Source organism: Macrobrachium nipponense, chromosome 33 (assembly GCF_015104395.2).
Source record: "Macrobrachium nipponense isolate FS-2020 chromosome 33, ASM1510439v2, whole genome shotgun sequence".
NCBI classification, from domain to species: Eukaryota; Metazoa; Arthropoda; class Malacostraca; order Decapoda; family Palaemonidae; genus Macrobrachium; species Macrobrachium nipponense.
In genome coordinates, this window is record NC_087219.1 from 50,946,761 (window position 1) to 50,962,153 (window position 15,393).

Genomic DNA, 15,393 nt, shown 5'->3' on the forward strand with positions numbered 1-15,393 from the left:
GACAGTATTTCAGGAGCTTCTTGATGTAGGTGGCATTTTCCATTTTTAATCCACTTTAGGAGGTCGTGCAAAGATGGTGGATTAACAGTCAAATTTGGTTCGGTGTTTGCCCTAAAAATCTTTGCATAAAGTTTTAAAGACACTAGTTTATTCGTTAACCGCTATCTATGGCTAGTGAGTCTTCTGCTGTCTAATGTAATATTTGCGTACGTTACCAAAGACTATGAAATTATAGATAAACAAAGGCGAAGACTTGTGGAATGAACTCCTTATTTCAGGTTGAAGTTGGATTCTTCGGTTCGTGTGAACTCTTACATCATTGGCTTGACAATCAAAGCGGTTAGCCGGTGACCGTTGGGCTCCTCTCTCTCTCTCTCTCTCTCTCTCTCTCTCTCTCTCTCTCTCTCTCTCGTCTAAACCCATTTTTTCTGCGTTGTCAGACCCAGCAATCTTCCTCCTCCTGCTCACAGCGGGGAGTCTCTTACTAAAGAGATCCAGACTCAATTTTTCTCAATTGAAGGAATGGTTGAGAGTTCTTCAGACAGTGATACTGTATAGACTCTAATTCTACTTTCATTTGCCGGTCTTATAAATATATATAGTAATATATATTATATATATATATATAAATATCTATATATATATAAAATATATATATATATATATATATATATATATATATATATATATATACATCTATATAATATATATATATATATATATATATATATATATATATTATGTGTGTGTGTATACACATGCATACATACATATATAATAATACTAATAACTAATACTAATAATAATAATAATAATAATAATAATAATAATAATAATAATAATAATAATAATAATAATAATAAAGGAGCCCATAAAAATATAGTACTTGCTCTCTATATTTTGGCGTTTTTATGGCCACCTTTTACTAGATGGAATTTTGTTGTAACAGAACAATTTTAACGGTCATATATATATATATATATATATATATATATATATATATATATATATATATATATATATATAGTACTACTTGGTAATGTGCGCCTATTTTTACTGGAGGAGGCAACAGGTACACCGAGTATACTAGCAAACCTTTCATTTGTGAAAAGAGAACACAACAGAGAGTAAAAGAAAAAAACAAGTATTGTAGGATGCAAAGAACAATGACGACCAAGAAACAGATTCATATATACGAATATCCTGAATAACTTATGTATTCAATTTTATATACGGTAAAACACAAAGAAACCCTTTATCATCCAAGTGAGACTTGGCTCTCTTTATAGTACTCGAAATTTAACGTTACATAAAGGCTTCGAAAGGACAACCTCCCGCCACCCCCCACCCCCTTCCCCATGTCATTGTATTTAGGAGGTAATAACTCCTCATTTGATGAAATGGGATTTAATTCTTCAAGAATGAGGGAAGGGGCTACGTGACGTCATTGCGATGAAAAAAAATCCAGATATATAATATTCCTGGCCTGATGGCGACGTATGGTAACTATGTAGTACCATGCTACTACTTTCGTGATTGTATGTGCAGTGGTCGCTCGAGGGTTTCACATCCTATATATATATATATATATATATATATATATATATATATATATATATATATATATATATATATATATATATATAAAGCTGGTTCACTTAAGGTAGATTCTTCGATGAGCCTTATGTTTACGAGACGTTTATTTGGCGGCCGCTGATTGCCTTGTACCGGGAGGTAGGCAGCTCCCAGCCAATCAGCGGCCGCCAAACAAACGTCTCGTAGGCATATAGGGCTCACCCAAGAATCTACCGAAAGTGAACCAGTTACAGTTCATCCTTGAGGGTTTTTGCAGCGCCCCTTCGGCCCCTAGCTGCAACCCCCTTTCATTCCCATTACTGTGCCTCTGTTCATATTTGTTTTCCTCCGTCTCTTATCCACCCTCTCCTAACAATTGATTCAAAGTGCAACTGCTTTGAGGTTTTCCTCCTCCTGTTCTGTTAACACTTTTCAAACCCAAGACTTGTTCAAATCTTTCTACAAGCAGTTTCTCTTTCAGCGCTGAATAACCTCGTAGCTCTCAGCGGTAGGCCTTTGGCCTAAGTTCTATATTCCATTCCATTCCATTTAAAAAGCATTAATTTATCGGAATAAGAGGCTCGAAGTGCCATTAAATTTCAAAATGAATTTGTTATCGAAGCATCTTGCCCCTTTTTTTTTACATCCGGGATGTGAATATGTTTCTTTGCATAAAAATGACTTTATTCAACATATTGAGCCGCCTCAGTGGCGTGATCGGTATGGTCTTGATCTGCCACCTCGGTGGCCGCGAGTTCGATTCTCGGTCATTCCACTGAGGGGTTAGAGTTATGTATTTCTGGTGATAGAAATTTATTCTCGACGTGGTTCGGAAGTCAAGTAAAGCCGTTGGTCCTGTTGCTGAATAACCACTGGTTCCATGCAACGTAAAAGCACCATACAAACAAACAAACAATCAACATATTGATAGGAAGTAAAATGTGCAGCAATGACTAACGATAACTAGCCACACAGGAAAACATAAGATTGTAAAAAGATTAGAATGACTCATCGAGATGTTAAAGCGTTTTCATTTTCAACTGCTGAATGGCGATGCTTTGAATGATGATCTTGCTGGAAAGTCAGGGGTTTCACGATAACAGAAAATGTGGTAGTTCATTTAACTCGGAAAAACTTCGAAAGTCATTGACCTCTGATCCAAAATTTTTCGTTTTTTTTCTGAATCATTGATAATAACTATACTGTTTTTTTCCATCTGTCCTCCCGCCTGTGGTGTTTTCGTATGGTAACACTGCGTCCCAGGCTTTAAATAGTTACGCTATGAGTAAGTTTTAGGTAAATAAAAGGATATCTGGGTGTACATTTGCAATTGAAAAGTGTTTTAATAATTTACTGTATTCGAATTACACCGTTAATATTAAAAATAGGACATTATCATAATTGTTGAATGTAAGCTGAATGTAACTATCTAGAGCCCGGGACGCAGTGTTACCATACAAAAACACCACAGGCGGGAGGACAGATGGAAAAAAAACCGAGTATAGGTATTGATTCTTGACGCCACCCATGCCTCTTCTCAGTAGTAATTACAATTTCTAATTAAGAATAGCTTTAATTAAAATATAAATGACAACAGATTCTTTTCTGGAATGATATTGGTAATCGTAAAAAATTAATATAATATAAATGACGACATAATTTTTGTAATGATATTGGGAATCGTAAAAAATCAACCATATGGGGAATATAACTTATTTCCTTTCATTTCTGTTTTTATTTCCAAATGAAGGATATTCAGTCATTACCAGTCATGTTATGAAATGTCTTTTATAGGTCAGTCAGTCGTGTCCAGTTGGCGTCAATAACCCAGGTATTGCGACGCAAGTTTTATAATAGACGCAAACCAATCAATGAATCGAGTTCAGAGCAGTTTCCTTTCTTATTCTGAACTATTTTCAGTGTAACTGAACCCATCCTTTTGGAGAAAAAGCAGAATCAATGAATGGCAGAGAAAAAGCCGCTGAAAAGATCGAAAGCATTCACGAGTCCGCCTCTCGACTTACTTGTATCAATTTGTCGATGGTGATATTCAAAGGCGTCGACAACCTCACTTTGTTGACCCTCAGAGCCTTCTGCAGTATGGAGGAGGCCTCGTCCGCGTGGCCCTTCTGCAGCAGCCAGCGAGGGGATTCGTCTGTGATGCTGTGCAAATCGACAGAAGTCTATTAACACTTCGAAAGAGTTTATCAAAACCGAATGATTCAATATAAATAGATTTTTTCTATACAATTCAGATAAGTTATTATTCTCTGAAACAAAAGATTATGGCATTGGGTAAAAGATACAGTGACTAAAGGCCTGTCCACACTAGGAAGCGTTGTTTGCAAACAAAGTTTGCGAATAATTTTTCTGTTTGCAACCAATGTTTCCTGTCTAGACCTCAGTTGTCGTCAGGATTTTTGTCGGTGCAGTAGCCTCTCTATTCTATTTGACTATTTTAATGCACTCGAGGAGGGATAAGAAAAAGAAATAGAGATCGTGAGGAAGTCTTCAGAAAAAGGAGCCTGTCTTGCTGACTTACTTTTGGCGGAATTGAAAATAAGACATATATACATATATGCACGTTTACATCCATACATACATACCCTCACACACACACACACACACACACACTCACTTTTGGAAAAGGGTATGAAGCAAAACAGAAGAATTAATAATGAATAGATAGTTCAAAATGAAAAATTGTTATTATATAGATAACTTTTTATGCTGAAACAAAGGCTAGTGACATTGAGGAAAAGCTACAGCAGATCATGAAATATTTTGAAAATTATTGGAAATGGATACAACGAAACAGAAGAAACAAGGCGTGATCCGACCTCCAGCTTACTCTGAACACGTGCAAGAATTTCCCGTCACGTGTATGTTGTAAGAATTATATTCCTAATATAACATAAATTAAGACGTGCTAAAATCTGTTGTCAAGTAGGTTTCTTGTTTCACTGACGAAAATTAAAATAAATACACCATATTTTATTAGAAATAATTGTATTGTACTGTTTAACATGCACATAATTAATTTTTTACATTTTCATTCATATAAGTAAATCAAACCTCTTTAGGCTCTTCCATAGACCTTTCCTTCCCCCACAGCAACAACAATGACAGCAACGACAAAGTGGTTTTTAGACTTACTCCCCAAGTAAGCCAAAATAAAGAATAATTGGTTTATAGTGAACTCATTTTGTTATAATTCAGATAAATTGCTACGCTCTGAAACAAAGAATCATGGTAGTGAGGAAAAGCTACAGCGACTCATGCAATATTTAAAAAATTGTTTGAAAATGATAAAGCGAAGTGGATAAAAAAACATGGAAATTTGTTGAAATGCAATTTCAGATCTCACAAGGACAAAGGAAGTAAGATGAGGACTGGCGAGGCGCAGGCCAGCAAGAGGTATTTCCACGTCCTGATAAAGTATCCCAGGAGAGCCATCCCCATCGTACTCGCTGAGAAGGGTAGCCCTAGGAGCATCCCCACTCGGCTACGCAGTTTGGCTGGTGTGGATTCCAGTACTGTTGAAGTGAAAGAGAAACGGGATAAGTTCCTGGTGGATGGGACCCTTATTTTTTATCAACAAGACACTCCAGGCAGACCTTTTGCCATGCGGAGGCTAACGGGTGAAGTACCAAATGGGTTTGACTGGCCCCAGTTTGAAAAACATGGTATAAAAAAATATTGGTCTGTTTGGTCAAATATAGGGATAGAACTGAAGGAACGGATTTTCTGGTAGGCGCCATTCAGTAATTAAAAAAGTTAAGTCCATCGTAGTTTAACCAGACCACTGAGCTGATTAACAGCCTTCCTAGGGCTGGCCCAAAGGACTAGATATTATTACGTGGCTAGAAACCAATTTGGTTAAGTACTTAGCAATGGGAGCTACAGCTTATTGTGGGATCCGAACCACATTATATCAAGAAATGAATTTTTAGTCACCAGAAATAAATTCCTCTTATTGTGCCTTAACAGAGTGGGGAAGAGAACTCGGACTATGAAATCGGTAGGCGAGCAAGCACGTAACCCACTTGTCGTCCAACGAGGCACTACCATTCAGTAATACATTGAATAAAGCAAAAATAGGAAAGTTATTGATGAATAAATTAGGATACCAGAATAGCTTGACCATCAAATCCACAGCTTGTGAGTCTAAGACCTCCATGTCCAAATGCTGAGCTTTAACAATTTTTTAGATTTGATTGATATAAAGAAGCCACTAGCAAAGAATTTGCCTTCAAGTGATTAAGTTTGTGAGAGACAATCTGTGTTGGCAATTCTCAAGACAAAATCTACAGGGATTTATGAAATTTTGTTTTCTTGGCTTAGATTTTATTGCTCATCTGTTTTCTGTAGATGTAGAGTTGCACTTCAGACCTACCACTGATCTAAAACACTACAGATTTCAAACCCAAAGTAGAGTCCCCACAAATGATTTCAATGGCGAATTTATTGTAATTTTATTTCCTTACCTAAACTCCAGGCTGGCACAAGCATGCCCATGACTGTACATCCAGCAACCAAGCGGAGGATCATGACGACAGCGTACAAAGGTGTGAAAAACATCCCCGCGACCACAAGGATGTTCACTATACAGCCAATCTGCACAGCCCTCTTGCGGCCCCATCTGTGTGATTTAGAATATATTGTGGATTTATGTAACAACTGTAGCTTTTCTACTTTTCTACTGTTGTGGCACTAAATAAATGGGTACATTGTTATGTTAAGATATCGGAAAGTAGTTTAAAATTAAGTCTTGAAGTGTCCAGATCAGTCTGGTGTGTTAGCATTATTGCAACAGTATTATTGAATAGGACAAAGAACCAATTGATTAAGAAATTTATAAGATGAAATGAAAGTAAAATAGCCATTGAATGCTAATTATTGTTACAATATTTAGAAGGAAAAGACAGTAAAATGAAAACTGAGCCACAAGGAAGTCCTTCTCTGATTGGTGATGAGATCAGTCAGTGTGCAAAAGAAGTGACTCGAGAGGATCTCTAGTCTCTACCTGTCTCCTACGTATCCCCCGACGAGACTCCCAAGAATGCCCCCGAGAGTGAAGAGGGTCTGGAATATTGGTCTCAAGGCAGCGCGCTCACACACGAGGTCCCACTGCAAAAGGGGGTTAGACTAGCCGAAAAATATGGATCTCCATCTCTGCCAACAATGAGAGCTACAACATACTCTGTAAGTGAGGTCCGTCAAGGTTAGTCACGCAGGGAAGCCTCATTTGAAAGGGAATGGTACTACTGCTCAAGGCTCTAACATCTTGACACTACACTTTGACAACAATTGGAGGGAATATTCAGATGAACACAAATGCCTTCTACTTACCCAATATATCCTCATACCTGAGATATGATGGTGGATGTGAAGGTCGATCTGTCATACTCCACAATGGGACACGAAAGGATATTCGTTAGATGCTGATCTGGATACAAATGTGTTACATTAATTTCAAGTGGCTCTGTTGTCGAGATGTTGGATGGAGACAAGCACTCACTGTTGTAATAGGCTGAACTTCCCTCCATGCTGATGTTACTGCTAATTTAAGACAATTTCCGTCACTACAAACAGATAATAGAGGTATTCAGTATCACAGTATCAAATCAGAACTATTTTTGACGGCAGAAATATGAGTAAAACAGACGCTGCTTCGAATCCTTAACTGGAGATAAAATCAACAAGTCAGCCAAGTGAATTTCATAAGAGTTTTTACCACATTTCATTAAGGTAAATATTTTGTTCACGGCAGTGATCAAGACTCCACATTTTTTTTCTTGAAATGTGTCTTTCAGAATCATTTGAACTATACTCTGTTTTTTTCCATCTGTCCATCCGCCTGTGGTGTTTGGGCATGGTAACACTGCGTCCCAGGCTTTAAATATCCTATTTCGAATATTAACGGTGAAATTCGCATACAGTAAATTATTAAAACACTTTTCAGTTGCAAATGTACACCCAGATATCCTTTTATTTACCTAAAACTTACACATAGCGTAACTATTTAAAGCCCGGGACGCAGTGTTACCATGCGCGACCACCACAGGCGGATGGACAGGTGAAAAAAAAAGACCATAGTTGGCTATTTTTGTCCCACAAACATTGAAATAAAAACTGACATGCATTGCATTTTTTGCACTTTACCTTTCAATCCTTAGTTATAATCTATAAGGGGATTGAGAAATGTCTAAAGAGCCTGACTATAGACAGTTAACCCTACCATTTTACATCAGTCTAATAATTAAATACTCTTCTTTCACACATATGTAGCTGATATTTTAAGACACAAAACCAGAGGGTTCAGGTTCGAGTCAAATTTATACATAAAATAGATCAAAGATAAAGGTCAGTCAGTTTTAAGGTTAAAACCAAGTTTTTGCCATGCACTGTATATCAGACTGGTGATTCGGACAACCGCATGCACACTTACTCTTCAGCTAAGAGGGACCTGGGCATACTAAGAACTTAAGGGTTAATGAAGGTGCATGCTTATGTTACATACAGGAAGTCAGTATTTACTGGTAGCTCAAAAAATGCGAAGAGGAATGCGCATAGGTCTAGTTGGATTTGGTCGTAACCAAAGGAGCTCAAGCTATGAATAGGTACAGAAAAATGAGAGCGCGTTTTTACTCAAGAGATGTATACATCTTGCTGCGTCCCGATTCAGTTCTGTTTTCAGATCATTTATATTCTTTCTACTTCAAAATAAGGTATAGATCCAATATACCTTGACAGAATATCCTTCTTTAATATGTGTAAATGCGAATTGCATTTGGACTCTGCTGCTATTTAACACAAGTCGAGAGAGACAGTTCCTTTCTGTGTATCTTGAAACTTCTTTTTGAAAACCTATCAGGAAGAATGAGAGAAGGAAAAAGAAAAGTCTTAATTCTAATCATTGTCATTTGGAAATATACAGTTGTGCTTGTGGGATTTATATGCTTAAGCTCGGTTTGAATACACTAGCATACTCGGGTCAGTGTCCAGAACTTTCTCAAGTCTTCCAGTACCACAGTGATCATAGAGCCGTAGAAAGTTCATTCTCTTACGTATGTTGATTTGATTTATGAAAATTTGGCTGTAAAGACCAGCGCTGGGATCTTTCATTCATTCGGCTCTTTAGGCAGTGAAAAGAGGGAGTTGGAGTGATTGAACAGGAAGAGGGAAGAAAGGATGTTAATAGGAGTGAAGTCAAAGGCTAAAAAGTTGGTGTAGCTGGGGGCCCAAGGGACTCCGCACTCTGCAAGCGACCTCCTCTCGCGGTGCACAGAATCTGGTGTATTGACGGCGCTGTCCCCCAACGAGTTTTTTTTTTTTTTTTTTCACTGTATTTTGCTCTTAAACCACATCTTAATGCACATCCCCTTACGTTGCATGTTATATAATGTCAGATTCAAACTGTGTTGTACTCACATGCAGTATAAACAATGTACTGCACAGAATGCATTGTGCACAAATGATTAAATACCGATTTTACTTTTTTTTATTATTTTAACTATTAGACTTATTGGCAATGCTTTGGCCTCCCAGAAATTGGCAAGTGTCAAGTTTGGGTCATTTTAGACACTGCTTTAATGGGACCTAATTGCCATATATTGTCAGAAAGGGGGATCCGTGTCGTCCTTCGTTGGGAGGTTCATTAAGTGTCTCCGTCTCTTTAAATCATACGAATTATTAGGTAAACAGAGGGTGGTTCCGTAGCTTTATCCATACTCTTGAATGAGGCAAGATAAACCGATCCGATGCGCATTCAGATTGTGACAAAGGTGAAACTTTAATCTCTTTGAGATATTCCCTTCGTCGTTGTAAACAAAAGATCCACCAATTTTTCTTTCCCTTTAGCTCTCAAATATAGCTCTCCTAAGGAAGACCCTTCACTTACAGTGACAATCAACGAAAACGATATTGTTACACCCCTTTTCAAACCAAAATTCATATTGATTTTTTTTCCTTCATATAATCTCTACGCAGTCTTTGATTTAGGATATATATAGCAATGTCAGGAAAGAACAAACATGCAAAAAATTTTAGTTACCTTACACAAAATATTTCTGCTCTACCTAAGCCAATCATCTGTCGGCTAAGTCATTTTGAAGGTTTAGTTTAACTGCTAATTGTCAGTACTTTCCAGGGATACGGGGACGATTTGATGTAGTTTGATTTAGCATGAATCACTATCTTACAATGCGCAAGGTCATGCACCATCAACAATCAAACTGCAAGTAATGTTAATGATAATAACAAGTTACTGGTAGTTTTAACGTCGAGGACTATATTAATTACCGCTTAGTTCTCTTGGGTTTTTCCTGAAGGTAGACGTACAAAAAAAATGTGAAAAATAACGATGACATAGGCCTAATTTAAAGGGAGTCAGGACTTTGATATTTAAGTTTCATGTGTTAGTCAGGTGTATAAACTCTAGAAAAGGTACAAATGAATGTTGTGAATGGATAAGTATGCCAAGATAAGCAGCACAGTATCTGTGCTTTACTGTCTATGTGGAAGTTGAGGTCAGCATCAGGAAATAAACAAAACAGTAGTGCTTTCTCGGAAAGGTGAGGCATCCCCATACGCCTCTTGACTAGACTGGACTTTACTAGGCATAGTAGTTTTGTTTTAAAAAAGCAGGGACTTAGGATCATATATATATATATATATATATATTATATATATATATATACACACACATATATACGATATATATATAACTATTATATATATAACTTCAGGTATTTTGGAGTAAATAGAACAGATGATGACAGAATGAGGGAAGAAGCGTGTCACAGAATAGGTAGCATGGCATAGTGATGTGGTAACGTGGATGCCACATCTACACACTACCGTAACTTTGATCAAGATTTTATGAACCAATTCTGGGAAAAGTGGCAACACCTAAAACGTATTGCATGTTCTTGGGCATTTTGGTTTTACTATAGTATATAAGAAGCATAAAAACTGATAGGGCTGAGATGATTGGACACAGAATTGGATGCATAGAAGTAGAAAAGAAACTAGAGTAGGTGTCAAGATGGATCAGGGTACTTAGAGATGGTTTGGTCACATGGAAGTTTGCACAAGTACAGGTGGGAAAAAAGCATACAATTCAAGAGGTGTGGGGAAGTAGAAGATGATCTAGGAAGATTTGGCCAGGTGGTAGAAAAGAGTTATAGGGAAGGAAATGGTATTATCCAGTTAGTGCAAGAATGTGTACAAGACTGGGATGAATGGTGCAGTGTGTGTATGTAGGGTTATTCAAGTTCTGCTAATGAGCCTTCTGCGAGGTGTATGAAGCAACTACTGTTGTAGAAGTCTCACTGCAGAAGGGTTCACCCACAATTCAGCATTTAAAGTCTGAATGTGGAAGTGGTGGTTGCATTGTTTCTCCTCAAGAGCCAACCCTGTTATAGGCAACTTTTTAATCTAAACAAAAGATATTACATTCTCACAAAACGTACAGTCACAACACATGAACGCTCAAAATTATATCTATTAAGAGCTGGAGGCCCTAATACTATACAGCCATCTAACATATAAGTCTAAGACTACTTAATTCTAACCTTAGATTTACAAAGTAATCTAGTTTATTTGACATCTTCAGGACATTTCTTAATGTCACCATTCATGCAGTAAGACACAGACAGAGTCTAGGTCACACCTAAGGTAAATTTGATGGACTACATAAGACTACTGAGTTCTAACCCTAAATTTATGAAATATTCTAGTTTAGTTGACACCTTCAGGGCCTACCCATGTCACCATTCATGCAGTATAAACACAGACTGTGTCTAATTATGGACACCTAAGATGAATTTGACAAACCTTTTTTGGGGGGCCTGAAAAAAGTGGGGAAGAACTTTCGTTATCATGTGTCATTTCTTTGATGGCAGGGACTTGAACTACGTTCTGGGCTTGTAACACCCACACATTCTTCTCCGTTCCTCCTAATGGCTAGGATTGAGCATTGTTCACAGTTTTTCAAATAATTTATCTGTCACTCACTCAGGCCTATGCTTTCAAGTCATTCATTATGCTCAGAGGAGGAAGTGAATGGTACTGATATCAGAATGGCAAACCACTTGCAGGGTAACATTATTTTCTGAAAGTTACTTGAGATGGTATGTTCATTGTAAAAATGTGACAGTCCTAAATGATCTCCTGCCATGATACTTTCAATCTGCAGGGTCCCTCTACCCTGGCGGATTTCACTGCAACTGACGCTCAAATGGTGACTCTCCCAGGACCAATTTTAGATCTAGAGCATCTCTAAGTACTGTACTGACAATCTGAAACAAACCACCAGATACCTTGCATGAGTTCTAAGCTAATTTTGTTAAGCAACTGATCTACTGAATTTACTTTTACCTCTAATTCTAAGTATTGTACTACTTCTACTGTATTTTGAAACCCATAGGGTCTTCGTACCTCAGTCATGCTTCATTACCGTAATTCTTTATCTTCTGCGTCACCCATCCACATACTGCCAATTCATGAAGCTCAGTATACTGACATACATTCACAAATCAATCTCCCATCGCTGATAATTTTTCATGTTCAATAAACAAAACCATTACACTTATTCATTGTATGGTCAATCATTATTTATTCATTGGACCTACATGACATACTACATATTTTATTTGCAACCTTTACTCAAGGTTATCTACCAACCATAAATCTACCTATCAGCCTTGTTCAAGTTTATACTTAAGAGTAAGTCATGCTGACTCAGCATCCATCTTTTGCATTTTATCGAACATCATTTCAATAGTAGTCTTATTTTTTTGTTAAGGAAATGCACATAAGAGCAATAAGCAGTGGGCTGTTGTCTCGGTTACCAGTTTCAAAGCAAACTGTCCTTAAGATGCAATCTTTTGGAAGACTACATCCATCACTGGGTTCCCAAACTGGAACATGAAGCAGTTGGATAATTTGACCCATAACAAAAGGTACTCTTACTAACCCTATAGATTTCTCAGGTCTCGGTGTGGCCAGTTACTTTAGACACCAGCTCTGTTACAGGGGTCAGTAATAGCTATAGAAGTTTAGTTCAGAGGCCTGTGAGGTTCATGTGTAGTTATCCAGCTAAATACTGACGAGACCTAATGAAGCTTAACTTAGCTTGGCATTCTTTGGTGGTTACCCACCCATGTACTGATCAGATCTTAATGCGCTGTACCTTACTGATCGTTGGTTTAATCGTTTCTTGATGTTAAATCATGTAATAGATTTAAATGAATCATAATAAAGATATGTAAATGCAAAATACAATTGTAAAGAAAGCTTAGATAACTACAATGAATAAATGTTCTAAGTATCACTCAATGGTCACCATCAGCAGTATAGTTATCCTGATGATGCTAATTTATCCTCGCAGAATAATGCTCTGTACTACCACGAAAATCGTAACCCTAACCCAGACACCGAACCGCTCAATCCGCTTCTCTAGATGATTTTTCCTCACTCGCCACGAATGTCCATTTATTCTGTTCTCTAAAGAAGCGTCAGTTGGCCCCAGTTAACTTTCGGACTACCTCACTCAACCATTCATCCATTAGAAAAATATATATCTACTTTTACAAGTATGCTTGCGTATATTAACTTAATTCAATTTATTTCTTTTGCTGTTATGTTAATATCTCTTTTCTATTCGCATACTGTCAGTCTATTCTGCAAGAACATTTCCTTTTAGTTGTGTTTCAGGTAAAGATTTGCTAACTTTGACTGATGATCTTAATGTCTAAGATTAATTGATTATTTCCCGACAGTATCACAAGGTGCCCTCGGACAAAACGGGTTTTTGTTGTATAGATCATTTCCCTTAGGTGATTAGGTTTCTGTGGCAACACCTGTGTTTTATAATGTTTTGTAATATACATATGTGTGTGAGAAGGATGTACAGCAAATGGGTGCCTGAAAGGACATTTTGTGTGATATATGAAATATGTACTTCTGTCCTTGTAGTTTAAATCAAGCATTATCTTACCACTGAGCCCAATACTCCTTCATCGTAGCTTTGATCGTAAGAGAAATATCTAAAAGATTGGAAAACATAGCTGGCTCCTTTTAGGAGTAAATTATGAAAAAGGTGTTAGTATACTGGAAGGCAAGTGCGTTGCAGAAAATTATCATGAAAAAGGCTAAAAAGCGGGCGTGTTAAGATGTGGTTCAACTGTACCTGTTTATGTACTCTGTGGGGTCCGCAAAACACCGGAAAGGCAAAGGAGCGCTCAGGAGAGGTGACCCGAGGAGCTGTACAGAGAACTGAGACATCGCTGCAAAGGAGAGAGAAATTGGGATTAACGCAAACAAATTTGAGCTGTTTTAAAGGCAAACCCTGACTGCTACTGCTACTACTACTATTATCTTGAGTTGATCCTGGGTTACTGGAGCCGTTGCAGAGACAAATCCCTATTGCTACTATAGTAGATTCACATCAACAGTGCATTTGATGTCTAGGCCAGTCCCTTACGACACTCCTGATGGCTGATGATAAGCCAGTCACAGGGCTGGAAATTCTCAGTCTCTCGAGAGAGTTCACATGAGTAGGATCTAAGTTCCACTTCTCCTGAGGGATATGTCTTTCAGGAGAGGTGGAACATACACCCTACCTATGTGAACTCTCGACAGAACTGAGTTTCCAGCCTTGTGATTAGCTTATCAATAGCCAATCAGGAGCGTCGTAGGGGACTGGCCAAGTCATCAAATGCACGGTTGATGTGAATCTACTATACCAGTACTGTTACTTGGCCGCCTCGGAAGGTAATGGAGCTTTTATTACAACTCACTTATAAAGACTGCTCATTCTGTTATGTGCTGATTGTATACGTTCATGTATTACCAACGTAGAAGCATATGACTTTTTTTGCGCTCTCTTATAAACCTTTTCTAGTGTTTTCAAGGAGTAGCTGTTCTACAAACTCAAGTGGAATTGTGTTTGTTTCTGATGTCATTAAAATCAAGACATTTGTAAAGTTACTGAACATTTGTCATTAGTTAAAAAATACGGAAGTAATGTCAGACAAGAATATTGGTAGTGCAACCAAAGGCTTCAGTACAGTCCTGCAACAAGAATCATTAGTAAAGGAAAATTTATTAATTATTTATTTATGAGTGTTTAGAGGAATGTACAAACTTATAGGCTATGATATATAGATGTTACAGTAGTTTTTTATTTTATTCAAGTTTAAAGTTAGCCGTGATCGTGCGTCTGCACCATAGGCCACTACCGGGCTGTGGCCGAAATTTGCATGGGCCACGGTTGAGATTTTCATATACGCTGAACAGAATTGTCGATTGCGCCGAAGAAACTATTGCACTTTTTTTTTTTTTTACTTTTTTAATATTTAAGTAATATTTAATTAATTGCTGAATGATCTCAGTTCTTAATCTATTTTGTTATCGTCTTCCCTCTGTTTCCCGCCATTTCCACAGATGGGCATTGGACTCTGAAAGCTTACTCTTTTATTCGATCGCCTTTTTTCGGTGGGTATTTTACAAATGAATGTCTGGTCTTGTTTATTTTAGTAGTGATAGTAATGCCTGGCTTTCGTTAATAATATAATAATAATAATAATATAATAATAATAATAATAATAATAATAATAACTAATAATAATAATATAATAATGTAATAATAATAATAATCTATGATAATAATCCCCCGGGTGACAGTAGAATAGACATGAAACAGCCACCCACCCACCTGCAAACCGGACCCGAGGCGGGATAGGTAGGGGAGACATCCACACTTCTCCTGCGAACTAGTTTGTCCGCCCCGGGTGAGGCGGGAACGGGAGG

The 15,393-nt window shown here is 37.5% G+C and overlaps 1 protein-coding gene across 3 annotated transcripts in view; it reads right to left on the bottom strand.

The window, feature by feature from the left end:
- LOC135203173 (solute carrier family 22 member 20-like) overlaps positions 1–15,393 on the bottom strand; it is a 62,718-nt gene that overhangs the window by 11,342 nt on the left and 35,983 nt on the right. The window contains exons 2-7 of one of the 3 annotated variants that reach the window (XM_064232871.1): positions 13,772–13,868; positions 6,945–7,134; positions 6,602–6,705; positions 6,063–6,217; positions 4,943–5,111; positions 3,600–3,738 (exon numbers count right to left, since the gene is read on the bottom strand). In XM_064232871.1, the coding sequence (XP_064088941.1) occupies positions 3,600–3,738; positions 4,943–5,111; positions 6,063–6,217; positions 6,602–6,705; positions 6,945–7,134; positions 13,772–13,868 (854 nt within the window). Of the gene's footprint in view, positions 1–3,599; positions 3,739–4,942; positions 5,112–6,062; positions 6,218–6,601; positions 6,706–6,944; positions 7,138–11,415; positions 11,826–13,771; positions 13,869–15,393 lie in introns of those variants that run through there. The other 2 variants (XM_064232870.1, XM_064232872.1) reach the window with 2 other exon arrangements.